Source organism: Mustela erminea, chromosome 19, assembly GCF_009829155.1.
Source record: "Mustela erminea isolate mMusErm1 chromosome 19, mMusErm1.Pri, whole genome shotgun sequence".
In the NCBI taxonomy this organism is placed as follows: Eukaryota; Metazoa; Chordata; class Mammalia; order Carnivora; family Mustelidae; genus Mustela; species Mustela erminea.
The window spans coordinates 10,892,759-10,907,860 of record NC_045632.1 but is presented as its reverse complement, the minus strand read 5'-3'; the positions used below and the strand labels follow the sequence as shown (position 1 = coordinate 10,907,860).

Below are 15,102 nucleotides of genomic sequence, written 5' to 3'. Positions count from 1 at the left end.
GTCCAATCCAATTCGAAAACCTCTTGGGCATCTGGATATAATTTATCAAGGCGATATTTCTCACCTCATAAGAATTCTCAAATATATCTGTTGATTGCAGACAAAGCAGACTGATTCATAAATTAAGAGTTAGTTGTAGTCAAAAGATTTCCAGAACAAAATTGGAGAAAATTTTCAATTCTTTTGAGTCACCTTTGTTGCAGGATAATTTACATGCAACAAAAGTCACTATTTTTAAGTGAAAATGCTGATAACATGTTACAAATAAGTGTATGCGGTCATACATATAACTGTCAGTAGGATTACAAGAGAGACATTTCCAAAACCCAAAGAAGTTCCCTTTCTGGCAATCACTTCCTCCTCCCCCTCTGCCCCTGGCAACCACGGATCTTCCTTCCTTCACTACTGGCTTGCCTTTCCTAGAACCATGCCATATAACTGGACTCATACAGCATGCTGTCTTCTGCGACTGGCTTCTTTCACGCAGAATGATACTTTTGTAGCACATCTCGGCTGTCACAACTGCAGCATTTCATTCATTTTTTTTTTTTTTAATAATGATCCGTGGTACGCATTTATAATATTTTATCCAGGAGTCCTGGCCTCCATCTCCTCCTCTCTCTCAGACCCAGCAGTTCAGACACCCAAAACCTCCTCCCTCAGACCTGGGAGGTCCAGACCCCAGCCCCTCCTCCCCTAGACCCAGGAGTCCTCATCCGGTCCCTCCTCCCTCAGACCTGGGAGTCCAGACCCCCAGCCCCTCCTCCCTCAGACCCGGAAGTCCAGACCCCCAGCCCCTCCTCCCTCAGACCCGGAAGTCCAGACCCCCAGCCCCTCCTCCCTCAGATTCTAGAGTCTTTGCCCTGATCTCCCAGGACACCAGGGGTTTGGGACGTCCCAGGCCAGTAGGTCCCGGTCCGGAGCCTCGAAATTCTCAAATTCTCTCATCGTCCATGAGGAAGGTACTAGTGGTGAACACGCACTTTAGGTGTGAAGAGGCTGATATATGGGAAAGGCACACAGAGGAGCGCAGCCTGCGAGCGGCAGCGCGGGGAGCGGCGTAAGCAGCAGGACCCTAACTCCGCCTCTTGTGGAACAGCCGCGCGGTGACAGTACAGCGAGCGTGACGTCATGGAACAGTGCGCAGGCTCGCCCCCCATGCCCCGTCCCCAGTACGCGGCCACGCCCACGACTCCGGAACCTCCCATTCCTGGCTGCAGCGGTGCCGGGGCCCATCCTCATAGGCCCCGCTCCGGGCAGGCCCGCCCCTTGAAGCCCTGCCCACAGCGCCCCGCCCCTTTCCGGAAGCTCGGTGCAGAGCAGAGCTTGCCCTTCTCCACGTGGGTCTCCCCGGCTCCCAGCTCCTCTCTTCCGAAAGACCCCGCGGGGGGCTCGGCGTCGGACCCTAGCTCCTGCCCGGCATGAACCGCTACCTCCTGCCGCTGTCCGTGCTGGGCACGGCGGTGGGTGGTGCGGTGCTGCTCCGGTGAGTGCGCGCCCCGGGTGGGCGGGTCGGCGGCCGCCAGGTGGGGACTGGCCGGGGACAGGTGGCCTGAAGGTCGCCGGCCTAGGACCGGTGTAGACAGTGCGGCGGGGCAAACCTAGGGCGGGCCTCGAGGGCAGGTCACGGCCCAAGGTCACCCTGAGGAAAGGGGCGGGCCCGGGCCCTGGAAACATTCTGGTCATCGATTAGTGAGTCTATCCTGCAGACAGGCATTGGGGGACCCCATGCGTCACCCAGGGCCCCCTAAGCTCTCGTTACTCGCAATCAGAGACGCAAACCGGATTGTCCAGCTCGGTGAACAAAACGGTTGTACTGCATGGGATACACACAGAGTTCCTTTCTTTTCTAGGCTAACGCACTTAAAACCCCACAGAAAACCCGGCTCCCGAATATTCTAGAGCAGCACTGTTTGGTAGAACTTTCTCGGCGGATGGAAGTGTGTCTGGGTGGTGCGGTCCATGATGATCGCCATCCCACATAGCTAGTGAGCGCTCCACTGTGTTACGCTTACAGTTAACAATATGGTCCTTAAACACCTGTGAAGAGCGTGCAGTTCCTGTGTTCTTGCCACTAAAAAAAAAAAGAATTAGCAATATATAATTTTATTACACTTACACAAAATAAGAGATTAGCTGGAAGGCCTGAAAGTAATTTGGGATTTTTTTTTAATATAAAGATTTTATTTATTTATTTGACACAGAGAGATCACAAGTAGGCAGAGAGGTAGGCAGAGAGAGAGGAGGAAGCAGGCTCCCCGCTGAGCAGAGAGTCTGATGTGTGGCCCGATCCCAGGACCCCAAGATCATGACCCGAGCTGAAGGCAGAGACAACCCACTGAGCCACCCAGGTGCTCCAAGTAATTGGAATATTTAAATACTTTTTTTTTTAAAGGGTATGAAGCATAGAATGTAAATCTCTTTGAATAAATTACCTTTGGTTTTATTTGCCTGCGCTGTGATGAGGCTTCACGGTGAACTTGTTGCTTCTGACCCAGTAACGTCATTTTCGTGTAGCTGGGCCGTCTCTTGTGATTTATAATTCATGACACTGCAGCTCTGGGATGGTAACTGGGTGTTTTTGAAAGTTCTAGAAAATGGAGATGATTTTTTTTTTTTTTTAAAAGATTTTATTTATTTATTTATTTGACAGAGAGAAATCACAAGTAGATGGAGAGGCAGGCAGAGAGAGAGAGAGGGGGAAGCAGGCTCCCTGCTGAGCAGAGGGCCCGATGCGGGACTCGATCCCAGGACCCTGAGATCATGACCTGAGCCGAAGGCAGCGGCTTAACCCACTGAGCCACCCAGGCGCCAGAGATGATTCTTTTTTAAATGGAAATAATTTCCTCTTCTGATAAAATTCATCAGCTGCTGTTAGTTTTTTATTCATACTCTTGTTTTTCAGTTTTGACGAAGCTAAAAATAGTAACAATACTAAAGGGACAACATGGGCTGGGCAGAATGAACAGTTAGCAGAATGCCCTGGGGAAAAAGGATGGTTATTTCTTTTTAATTAACTTAAAGAATTAGCCCCGGGAGGGTGGTGGTTTCCATGCTGTACAAGGCTCTTCTTTCATAGGCTGGTGGCACTGTCTGCTTGGCCCGGCCCCTATCAGTGACATTCGCTTGTTTCCAGTATTTGGCTTCTGGGGAATGTGGGTAGAGGGTAAGAGTCTCGCAAGGATGTGCATGTCCTCATGCTCAGAACCTGTGAAGGTCTTCCCTTGCCTGTCATAGGGGACTCTGCCGGTGCCACTGAGTTAAGGACCCTGAGATGGGGAGGTGGTCCTGGATTGTCCAGGTGGGGGCCCAGTGCAGTCACAGTGGTCCTTCAGAGTCAGGACCTGAAGATGCTGTGCTGAGGAGGAGGGGCCGTGAGCCAGGGAGTGTGGGCATCCCTCGGAGCTGGAAAAGGCATGTGACCCACCTCTCCCTAGAGCCTCCAGGAGGAGCACATCCCTGCCAACACCTGTCCTCCCGATGAGACCCATCTTGGGCTCCGGCCTGCAGACCCATAGATTTACCTGTGCATGGTTTTAACTGGCTGTGCCTGTGGTCACTTGTTACAGTAGCCATAGGAAACCAGTCCATTGGGTCTTTGCAAAGTAGTGATGTTCCCGTGCGGAGCCTCCCCAACACCCAGCCATGCGGAGCCTTTGCCTGCAACACCACACGGGTCCCCACGGAGTTAGGAGATGTCCTTCCTGTCTTATCACTGCGGGAACACAAGCGCCCAAGATCGTAACAGTCACAGTGCACACGTGGACCAAAGTGACCTCTTCGCTTCTTACCTACAGAGACTACGTTGCGGGCGGGGCCTGTCCCAGCAAGGCCACCATTCCTGGGAAGACCGTCATTGTGACTGGCGCCAACACGGGGATCGGAAAGCAGACAGCCATGGAACTGGCCAGGAGAGGTGAAGTCCCAGGGGGCACCTGGTCTTGGGGTGTGTGGTCTGGGGTGGAGGCCTTACGTTCTCAGGGGTTGGTAAGGTCGTTTGATGGTTTTGGTAACAAATGACAGAGACCAGACTCCCGTCGGCTTAAGCCAGAAGGGCTGGTGTCTCTGACAGGCAGGGGAGACGGTGGGTCTCAGAGGAGGCTGTGGCCACCCAGTGGCTGCTAGTGCTGGTTTTTCTCTCTGCACTGGCTGTGTGCTTCTGTACTATAGCTGACTTGGTGCTCATGGCTGGGCTGGGGCCTGGCTCAGAATCAGGTTTCAGGCCCTTCTAGGCTTACTGGTCAGGCGTTCTATAAGGCCCCTCGATTTGGGTGCGTTCAGTGTTTTTGTCCTGGTCAGACTGGGGTTATGGAGGACGTCCACGGAGGAGGAGTGATCGCTTTTGAAGTTAGAGTTAGTGGATTTCCTGTTGGATCGTGCTCCAGAAAAGAAGTCAAGGATTTAGGATTGAGCAACGGGGAGACCAGACCTGCTCTTGGCTGGAGTGGGAAGGCTGTGGCAGGGCAGCTGTGAGGGCTGGGGGAGATCGGAAACTTCCTTTGGGCTTGATGAGTTGCGGGTGCCTGGGGAACGGGTCCCGATTGGCCAGGCTGGAGCTGCCCGTCTCCTTCTGAGGTCAGATTGGAGGGGGCTGTGACGGGCAGCACCCTGCCCCCTCCCACCACATGGCGTTTCCCCGAGGAGGGGGCATGTAGTCCTCCCAGGAGAGGCTGAGCAGTGACATTGGGTGGACACCCCCACTGGATCTGGAGGGCTGGGCCCCAACAGAGGATGGACAGATCTGGGGTCCACTGAGTTCCCTTGTGGACAATGTGAGGGGAGGCAGCTGGGCCCACGGCAGGGAGCGAGCCACAGGGATCCACACGGATCCACAGATCCACGCCATCCACCTCGTGGTTGCCCGTCCTCCTCCAGTCCCTGCTTCTTCTCACTTCTCTAATTTTTCAAAGTTACTTTTTAGTGGCCCTACAGAAATTCAGTCCACACGTCACACAATTCCCCCATGGTGGTTAGTATATTCCCAGAGTTGTGCGAATGTTGCCAGTCAGTTTCGGAACGTTTTCATCAGAATGACAGCTCGGTCCTTTTAGTGGTCATCCGCGTTCCCACTCCTCCCAGGGAGCCATCCTGCCTCCTGTCGATCGGCCTGTTCCGGGTATTTCCCATCAGCGGAATCATCGGCTGTGTCTGCTTTCATGACCGGCTCCTCCCAGCGAGCACGTTCGTGAGGTCCGTCCACGTGGTAGCGCATGTCACGATTATTTCCGTGTCCGAGTAGGTTCGATGGTCTGGATGGACGCCTTGTGCCTCTCTGCTCAGCTGCTGGTGGACATTTGGGTGGTGTCCATCTTTTGGCTGCTGTAAACGGTGCCTGTGTTTTCATGTCTGTTGGGTGTCTGTACCTGGGAGAGGATCTAAAAACTAATTTTTTCCTGCCTTGGGCTCACAGGAGGCAACGTCATTCTGGCCTGTCGAGATATGGAGAAGTGTGAGGCGGCGGCAAAGGACATTCGCGGGGAGACCCTTAATCACCGCGTCAGGGCCCGGCACTTGGACTTGGCCTCCCTCAAGTCCATCCGAGAGTTTGCCGCAAAGATCACTGAAGGTAGGAGGGACGATGCCGGCCTTGGGGGATGAGGTCCTGGGTGGCCACAAGTCCCATGGTGTGGCGCTGGTGTTTTCGGACAGGTGCACGTCTCTACGGGTGAAGGTTGTACATTTTTATAGCTCCTTCCATTGTCACGTGGAAACATTTACATTTCAACTGTTGCCTAAATTGGAAGAGTAGTATTTCTAGGTATGTGAACACCGTGTGGAAGTTTAATATCAGCGTTCGCCAGTACAGTTCTCGGCACCCAGTCGTGCCCGTTAGTTTACGTATTACCTGCGGCTGCTTTAGTCCGGTGGCAGCAAAGGCCATGTGGCCTGCAAAGCCAACAATATATAGTCTGGGCCCTTACAGGGCAAGTCTGCTCTGTGGGACTCCTGCTCTGCAGGAAGATGAGCTCCGTCGGCATCAGAGCCGACAAGATGCAGAGGCCCGGGTGCGGTTAGGTGTATGGGGAGCTGGAGGCAGTGGAAATGCTGACTGAGCCGGCGGTTCCTGCAGCTTCTGGCCCTTGAGGCTGGTGGGTGCTGCCTGGGACATAGGCTCTGCGCCCAGTCTAGTGCGGGTCGCAGTGGGGTGATGTCCGACCCCTGCTTCCTCTGCTGGGTGTGTCTTTCTGCAGGTGCAGGGATTCCGCCGGCGTTTCCCACACTCCGCCTCCCTGACTCGCTCATTTCGCTCCCCACCGGATGTTCTCAGAACTGGCTCATGTCTTTATATTTTCGAACAGGAGTACCATTTTATGGGATTAAACATTCAGAAAGGATAAACCAGGGTGCAGCCGGCACCTCCCTGCCTCCGGCTACCAGCTGCCTTCCTTAGTGGTGCTCAGGGTCCTCGCGTGACCTTCTGGAGACAGTTTAATGCATTTATAAAGCAGGCAGGTGTAGAGACCGCCCTGTGGCTTTTGTCTTTTTTACAGAGAGGTTTCATGAGCGGAGGGGAAGGAGCAGAAGGAGGGAGGGAACCCTGCACCCAGTGCAGCCCAACTTGGGGCTCGATCTCACGACCCTGAGATCATGACTTGAGCTGAAACCAAGAGTCAGATGCTTACCCGACAGAGCTGCCCAGGCCCCCCTCCCGCCTTGGTTTTTTTAATACAATCAGAACCTGTAATACGTGAGGAGCTGTGCTGCTTTTTTTCCCTCATCGGGCCCAGCATGTGCACGTGTTACCTGTTTTTACAGAGGGGGAAACTGAGTCACAAAGAAGCTGTGTGACTTGGCCAGGGTTGTATAGCTGCCCAGGGTAGATAGAGCCTGGGGCTCCAGGGTGGGAGCTCCCGACGGCTGTGCAGGCCCTTCCAATAGGCAGGCAGAGGCTGTTTCATCGGTGCTCGATAACTAGTTTGTTGTCTCCACGGATCCTGCAAAGCACTGCCAGAGTGTGTGGGTTCTCCTGTGTGCCCTCCGAAGGTGCTTTGGGGTCCTGACCCCCAGGACCTCAGCACAAGACCTGGTCTGCAGAGAGGTGGTTAAGCCTGGTGTCCTCATACAGAGGGGAGGTGAGCACGCAGACAGGCCCAAGGGAAGAGACTGGGAGTTGAGCTACCTAGGAGCCCAGGAGAGAGCCTAGCGCAGGTTCTCCCCTGTGGCTCTTGGTCCTCAGAAGGAAACAGCCCTGAGACGCACCGACCCCGGGCTTCCCACCTGCAGGGCCGGCACACAGTATGTTCAAGCGGCCCATTGTGTGATGCTTTCTCAGAGCGGCCCTTGCTAACCGATATGGGAGGAAGTGCTAGGTCTGGAATCGGGTGCAGCACTGGCTGCCCAGCGAGCTGGGGTTCCCACGAGTAACCCCTCAGTCTGATGCCTGGGGCCCCTGCAGGTGTGGCTTCTTTCCCTTTCCAGGAAAGGCCTCCAGGCCTTAGGTGGGCGTGTATCTGTCTTCTGGGGCTGCCGTGGTCAAGTGCATTGAACTGAGTAGCTTGAGATGAGAACCCATTCTCGTCATGTTTGTGGAGGCCACAAGTCCGAGATCAGGGTGTCAGCTGGGCGGCCCTGTTCCCGAGACTGGAGAAGGCCCTCTGCCTCTTCCAGCCTCTGTCGGTGGCTGCTGGTCCCTGGCGCTCTGCTCTTTGCCGTGTCGCTACAGTCTCTGCCTCTGTCTCCTGGAGGGTCTCGGTCTGTGTCCTCCCAGGTTAGGGCCCATGCTGTGACCTTCTCTTAACCTGATGACTTTCTGCAAAGACTCTTTCCAAACATGGGTTGCATTCACAGGCTCCGGGTGGACATGAATGTTCCAGGCACTGTTCAGCCCAGTGCTGGGGGCGCTGTACCCCTGGCTGTGCTGGCCCTCCGTGCAGGCCCAGATGCTGATGGCGTCTGCCCTCACCCCTGTCTTCCAGAGGAGAAGCAGGTGCATGTTCTGGTCAACAATGCGGCCGTGATGCGGTGTCCGCACTGGACCACGGAGGACGGCTTCGAGATGCAGTTTGGCGTTAACTACTTGGGTGAGGGCCCGGGCTGAGGGCTGCGTGGCGTGTTGTGGACCTGGATGCGAGCGGGGTCCCCGGTGGGCTGGACTCGGGCTCCAAGGCTCCCCTTCGTTGCTGGATGCCCCGTCCGTCCTTCGGATCCTCTGTCCATCTCTTGGCCATGTGAGCCTTTGTCTGTCCTCCAGTCTGTCTGTCCATCAGTCACTCATTCTGTCCACCCGCTGTCACCCTGGATGTGACTGGAGTTCTGTTAGTAAGGGCAAGGCGGGTAGATACTGGGTGGGCGCCAGTCACTGGATCAGGGCCCACCCTAGTGACCTCATTTTCACTGTGAAGACCCTTCTCCAAATAAGGCCCAGTGCTGAGGCCCTGGAGGTCGTAACACACATTGCTATCATTCGGGTCCTATTGGCTGGGATGCAGTCACATGACCTGACATTGCTGCAAGGGAGTCTGGGAAATGTAGTCTTTCACTGGGCAGTACTGTGCACAGCCAGCAATTCTGTTGCTGAGGGAGATGCGGGAGGCAGTCCATCCCCTTGGGGTTCTTGCAGGGCCTGATGTCTGGGGCTGGGTCACTCTTTGCTGTGGGCTCATCCTGTGCACTACAGGGTGTCCAGCAGCATCCCTGGCCGCCTCCCGCCAGATGCTAGGAGCACCCCCCTTCTCTCTCTGGAGTTATGATGACTGGAACCTCTAACCTTGCCAGATGGCCCGTGGGGGAGAGAACTGGCCCCTGTCGAGAGCCCTGGGTTACTGGGAGGGTCAAAGGAGGTACCATTCTCAGCACGATCCTATGTACCAGCTAAGAATTTAGTGAAAACTGTCTTTTCCTTGTCCTTCCTCTAGGTCACTTTCTTTTGACAAACTTGCTGCTGGACAGACTGAAAGCCTCGGCCCCTTCACGGATCATCAACCTCTCGTCCTTGGCCCACATCGCAGGACACGTAGACTTTGACGACTTGAACTGGGAGAAAAGGAAGTATGACACCAGAGCGGCTTATTGCCAGAGTAAGCTGGCCATCATCCTCTTTACCAAGGAGCTGAGCCGGCGGCTGCAGGGTATGTGCATGGCGAGCCTCACAGGCCTTCCTCCTGCTCTAGCTCTGGGCCTGGAATGTCCTGCTGCAACCCTGGGTCTAGGGGAGGTCAAGCCTTGGTCCCGGAACAGAGCAGGCAGATGTGTAACACATATACCCCTTGTTCTCTGGTGCCTGAGGCAGACATGACTAATCGATTGTGGCCTTCTGTGTTTATCCCACATGGCATCTAGGCCGTTGGTGCTCTACGCTAGTGGTGCTCAACCACAGCAGTGTCTGAAGATGGCTGTGACCGTTGCTTCAGGGAGTGGAGGTGGGGCGGGTGTTGCTGCTGGCATCTAGCTGCCTGGCATCCTTCCATGCACAGGATAAAGCATGATGGGACCTCAGTGTCCACAGAGCTGAAGCTGAAGCCTCCCCTTTGCCCCGCTCCTCGGAGAGCATCCGTGGACCAGCAACATCAGCTCAGCTGGGAGCCTGTCCTGACTGCAGCACCTCAGACCCCATCCCTCACCCACTGCTTCAGGTTCCCTGAGGTGGGTGGAGCCCAGCCGTTTGGGCATCTCAAGCCCTCTGGGTGATTTTTTTATGTACGCACAGGTTTGGGAGGCTCTGCTCTGGGCAGTCGTGCAACAGAATGGCTTTGCAAGATGAAACCATTGGATGTGGAAGTGTCAGAGCAAGAGGGGTGGTGTGAGGTTAAGGGTAGGACCCAGCACAGTATGGGTAACCCTAAAGCTGAGGGTGGGCCATGTCAGGCTTCCAGGTGGGGGGTGAACCTGGCGTCTGCCATCATCCCTCCTCTTCCCTTCTCCTCAGGCACGGGTGTGACGGTCAACGCTGTGCACCCTGGTGTGGCCAGGACGGAGCTGGGCAGGCACACGGGCATGCATAGCTCTGCCTTCTCCAGCTTCACGCTTGGTAAGCCACCTCCTGGCCTGGGCTCCCTGAGCGGAACCCCTGCCCTCACAGCCTGGGGCCTGGGCTCTTTTCGGGGGATTAGTCAGGGTTCTGCCGAGAAATAGAACCAAGAGGATTATTTAGATGCTCGGAGAGATTTGTCATGCGGGGCTGGTTCGTGCATTGAGAGGCTGTGATGACCCATGATCTGCTGTCTGCAGGCTGGAGGCCCAGGAGAGCTGGTGGTGTAGTCCCAGTCCAAACCCGAAGGCCTGCAGACTTGGGGAGCAATGGCACAAGTCCCAGCCCAAAGGCCAGGAGCAGTATCTGAGGGCAGGAGATGGGTGTTCCAGCTCACGCAGAGAGGGGGAATTCGTTCTGTTCATACCCTCAGCTAATAGCGTGGTGGCTGCCCAGTCAGCGTGGGCAGGTCTTTATGCAATCTGCCGATTCCAGTTCTGATCTCTCCTGGTCACATCCTCATGGACACGCCCAGAAACAGGGCTTTACTGGCTTTCTGGGCATCCCTTATTTCAGTCAAGTTGACGCAAAATTAACTGCACACTCCAGATACTGCGTCAGCGGCTTGGTTCTTGCTCCTCCCCTGTGTCTTCCTGACTTCTATGTGTGTATCCAGCCTGCTGGCCTCAGAATAGGCCCAGAAAACAGGCTGGATCCTGTTTGATGAAACAGACCGAGTCTCAGAGAAGGAGACCAGGGAGTTGTGCATAGGGGGATGCTGGCTTCACCTCAAACTAGCTGTGCCACCCAGGGAAGCCATTTCACCTCTTGGGGCCTCAGTTTCCCTCCTTACAAAGTGAGGCCGTAATAGTGTTCTACAGTTGTTGGGAGGTTGAGATGGGCCTTAACAGGGCCAGCACAGGGCCTGACCAGCTTTAAGGTGAATAAATACTTAGAACTTTAGAGCTAGTATTTGTAATCCTGAAAATCATTTATGGGGTGGGTACCCGATTTCAAGGATCTTAAGCTGAGGCTGGCCCCAGAGACATTTAATAAATAAAAGTTATTTTTAAAGCAAAATGGGGTAGGGTAAGGACTCAGAGCTGACTGAGGAGGGAGAGCTTCCATTTGCCTGGGGAAATGCCAGGGAGGCTTGCTGGGGGAGGCAGCTTTTGGGCCGGTCTCTGCATCTGGAGGGATTTGGCTGGGCAGTGGCAGGGAAGGGAGCTCCTGGTGGAGGGAATCTTGGGAGGCACAGTCCCGGAGGGGGGCTGGTATGGGACTGCAGTCGCACGTCTGGCCTGTGGGCCCCGGGCAACCCCACGGATGGCGTGGGGCTTTTCCTGTCCTCCCTGAGCGTGTGTGGACTGAATGCTCCGTGGGCTGATTGCAGGGCCTGTCTTTTGGTTGCTGGTCAAGAGCCCCGAGCTGGCAGCCCAGCCCAGCACGTACCTGGCTGTGGCGGAGGAACTGGAGGGTGTTTCTGGGAAGTACTTCGACGGACTCAAAGAGAAGGCTCCGGCCCCTGAAGCTGAGAATGAGGAGACAGCCCAGAGACTTTGGGCTGAAAGTGCCCGCCTGGTGGGCTTGGAGATGCCTCATGCTTCCTCTGTGAGGAAATAACCTCTTGGAGCCTCTGCCCAAATAACCTCTTGGAGCCTGTGGAAACTACGTGGGAGGCTGAGTACCAGGATGGAGCAGCAAAACCAACCAAGGTTGGCCGCTCTGTCTGCAGCACCCTCTGGGTGGCAGTGTTGGCCAAGGAATGCTGATGTCCATGCCCCTGTCACGCTCCGGATGGCAGTGCCTGTCGCCTGAGCCTCAAGGCCACTGCTGTCATGCCTTGCCGCACCTTCTGGGAGTCAGTATTGGCCAAGGAATACTGTCTGCCATGCCTACGTCACCCTCTAAGTGGCGCTGTTGGCTGCTTGAGCCCAAGATCGCTACTGTCATACCCCCAGCACCCTCTAGGTGGCAGTGTTGGTTGAGGAATGCTTACTGCCCTCCCCCCCGTCTTTGGCTGTGAGAGCCTGGAGATCACCGCTGTCATGCTGGTACTGCCCTGAAGGTGGCAGATGCCCAGGGAACGCTGGCTGCCATGTCCACACCACCCTATAGGGGTCACTAGCGGCCCTTTTCTCTTTTCTCAGGCACAGTGGACAGGACTGCAGATGTGCACCTGGCACAGTGGCCAGCTGGTGCAGTGCGCCCTGTAGCCCATAGGTGCGTGGGGCCTTCAGAAACCTGCCTTGAGTGTGTAACTGGGAACTGCTGTGGGGGGCATCTGCTCCATCTGCCGTGGGCGTGTCAGGAGAGCCAGTGGTGGCCACTGTGCAGAACCGTATGACTGCTGGGGAGGGTGTCGACCAGCCATGGTCAAGTTCCTGGTTCCCTGTGGGACTTCAGGTGCGTCTCTGAGCCACGGTTTCTTCCCCGGCGCGTGTGCAGAATAACCTGACCACCTCACTGGAGGGAGTGTTGATGAATGAGTTCTTGCCTGGCTGAGTGAATGGAGCCATTCACTGCTGAATGTTCCCTTGCACGTGCCGTACCCTGGCCGAGCCACTGGGGACAGCCCTGAGGACAGGCCTTGTGATGCCAGCCCTGCTCGGGACAGTGAGAGCCGAAGACCCACCAGCTGCATGGCTTCAGTGACAGAATCCAAGTTGGCACTCCGCTCCCACACAAAATTGGGGGAGGGGATGCACCAGAAAGTTCAGTAATCCGTATACACATATTTTAACAAGAAATTGTAACATTTGAGATACTTGTGTAGGCCAGGGATGCTGCTCTACACCCTTCGCTACCTAGAACAGTGGCTCATGCCCTGCTGCAAATGCTGATGGTGCTGAGGACGGAATTAAAGACTGCTCAGGGCTGTGTAAGTACGGTTAGTTTTCTTTGATGAATGCACTTGGGTAGGCACCTTCCAGCATGGACCCCAGCGGTCCCCACCTGCCCCTGTCCACACCCTCCAGCTACTCACTTCTAGGGCGGAGAACAGAGCAAAGCTGGCAGAACATCCGGTTCTGGGGTTTGGTTGCTGACGGGCGTCTGTACTGAGAGCAGGTGCTTGCTGGCCCTCGCCCTGCCTCCCTGCGATGGAGCCGTGGGCTGCCAAGAGCTGGACAGCCAGAGAGGAAATGAGGCCTCCGTCCAGCAGTGCAGGAGAAGGTGTGAGCGCCAGATGGTGGAATCCCAGGAGGGCACCCTGGGAGTCTGTCCACCCCAGGGATACATAACACACCACACGTGTCACGCATACACAGATCACACGCGTGTGCATAGCCTTATATAACATGCGCATTTCTCACTGCGGCATTGGAAAAACCAAGCTTGAGAAATCCTTCTACCGGTAGTATGGTAGTTGGAGGGTAACCTGGAAACCCCTGGTTCTCCAAACAGGTACAGGATTCGCCTGGATGTGATGGTATTTGCTAACATAGCTGAAATACAATGATCAAGGTCAAGAAAATAGCAATCATGGTACTAATATTTGATACTGATCTATAGACACTGGGATTTTTTCAGTGGCAGTATCTTTTATAGCAAAAACACTAACAAAATTCTTTTCTGACCCAGGATCCAACCCAGGATCCATGTTCTGCTAGTTGGCACATCTCCTTAACTTGCTTTGGACAGAAACGGTCTCTCATTAGCTGGGCCTTTCTGAGGGGTCCTGGCCAGGAATTTCATAGTAAGTGCTCCAGTTCGGGTTGTCTGTGATTTCCTGATCCTTAAACTCAGGCAATGTGTTGTCGGGAGGAGTACCATGGGAGCAATGCTGTCTTCGTGGTGCCTTCCATCAGGAGACAGATGTCTTCTTTGCCCCATCATCAGTGTCATTGTGATGACACCCTCTTGCTGGCAGAGACTCATGGCCAAAGGGCCCAGAGCCTTGCTGCTCCGGACACCACCCCCCCTGCACCTCCACTTGCTCACCAGCCCTGGAGCTCCTGCATGGACGTCCTGCTCCCATTGTCTACAGTTTGGTGGGTCTCTCAGTCAGGGTCCCTTGTCTTTGCATATCTGGTGAGTGGGCTGCAGATGGGATTTGAGCAAGGCCAACCAGACCCTCTCCTTGAATTTGGATCTCGATGAGGCCAACACAAGACCAGTCGTGTGTTCCAGAGATGTCTGTTGGCTCCTGGTCCCTGCACCCTGGCTCTGGTCTATATGACCACAAACTGGGGGCTTGAATGATACACACTTACTCTCTAAAGAGTTCTGGATGTTCAGAGTCCAGAATGGGTCTCAGGGTCAACGTCAAAGTGTCAGCCGGAGCTGTGTTCCTTCCAGAGGCTCAAGGGGACAATCTGCTTCCTGCCTTGTCCAGCGTCTAGGGGGCCCCCACATTCCTCACCTCCTGGCCCGCCCTTGGTCCACAGGGCCAGCCGTGGTTGTCACATCCTCATACTGCCGTCTTTCTGGCTCTCCCTCCGCCCTCCTTTTACGGAAGATCCCCAGGTGATCCAGGATCACCTCTGTCCTTTATGTCAGCCGGTAAGTGCCGCTTCCAGTCGGCGACGAGAGAAGAATTAGGCACAAACAAGTCAGCTGCAAAAGACTGGGAGCAGGGGACAACAGTTGAAAAGGACTGCTGCCACGAGCAACTCCACAGTCTCACTTTTATTGGATAGAAAACAATAGCCAACAGAAGGACTGATGAAGGTCAAACGTTAATTCCGTCTTGCAGACAAGCAAGGAGGAGGGTAAGGTTTATAGTTAACCAAGCACATTCAAAGGACTCATCTAACTAACAACGGGCGCTTCTGGGAAGAGAAAGGAGCGATAACGGATAAGGGAAGCAGGTGGTTTTCATTCCACCCTGAGCTGACCGGGCGTTCCCGGCTGCCCGGCTTCTGTGAAGGGGCAGCGTTCCGCCCTGAGCGAGCCGGACATCTGCAGCTGCCCAGCTTCACGGTTGTATATCGTCCTTCTCCCCAAAGACCTGTTGCCAGTATATGTATTAATTAAGGCCATATCTAAATGTGCTTGGTAACTAGTAAAATCCTCCAGGGGTTACAGATTAAGTAACAAATTGTTCCGAGGGGCAGCAGCAGGTAAGCAATCGAATTCCATCTGCCACCTTAACCCTTCTTTGCCATGCAAAATAATGGGTTCTGGGAATGAGGGTATGGACTCTGGGCAGCCAGTGTTCTGCCTGCTACACCGTCCTCTTCAAAACCGGCTTC

The 15,102-nt window shown here is 54.9% G+C and overlaps 1 protein-coding gene across 1 annotated transcript; it reads left to right on the top strand.

The window, feature by feature from the left end:
• The first annotated feature begins 1,227 nt into the window (after positions 1–1,227).
• Positions 1,228–14,483, top strand: RDH13 (retinol dehydrogenase 13). The gene is made up of 7 exons (XM_032325826.1): positions 1,228–1,486; positions 3,798–3,916; positions 5,411–5,566; positions 7,917–8,021; positions 8,856–9,068; positions 9,866–9,967; positions 11,301–14,483. The coding sequence occupies exons 1-7, from the start codon at positions 1,422–1,424 to the stop codon at positions 11,528–11,530; spliced, it is 990 nt and encodes a 329-aa protein (XP_032181717.1). The 5' UTR covers positions 1,228–1,421; the 3' UTR covers positions 11,531–14,483.
• The last annotated feature ends 619 nt before the right edge of the window (positions 14,484–15,102 follow it).

Bases quoted from the DNA above. Each gene is read 5' to 3' on its own strand.
- RDH13 (XM_032325826.1), top strand. From the start codon at position 1,422: ATGAACCGCTACCTCCTGCCGCTGTCCGTGCTGGGCACGGCGGTGGGT. The intron at 3,917-5,410 runs GTGAAGTCCCAG...TTGGGCTCACAG, and splicing joins CATGGAACTGGCCAGGAGAG to GAGGCAACGTCATTCTGGCC. The intron at 9,069-9,865 runs GTATGTGCATGG...CCTTCTCCTCAG, and splicing joins GCTGAGCCGGCGGCTGCAGG to GCACGGGTGTGACGGTCAAC.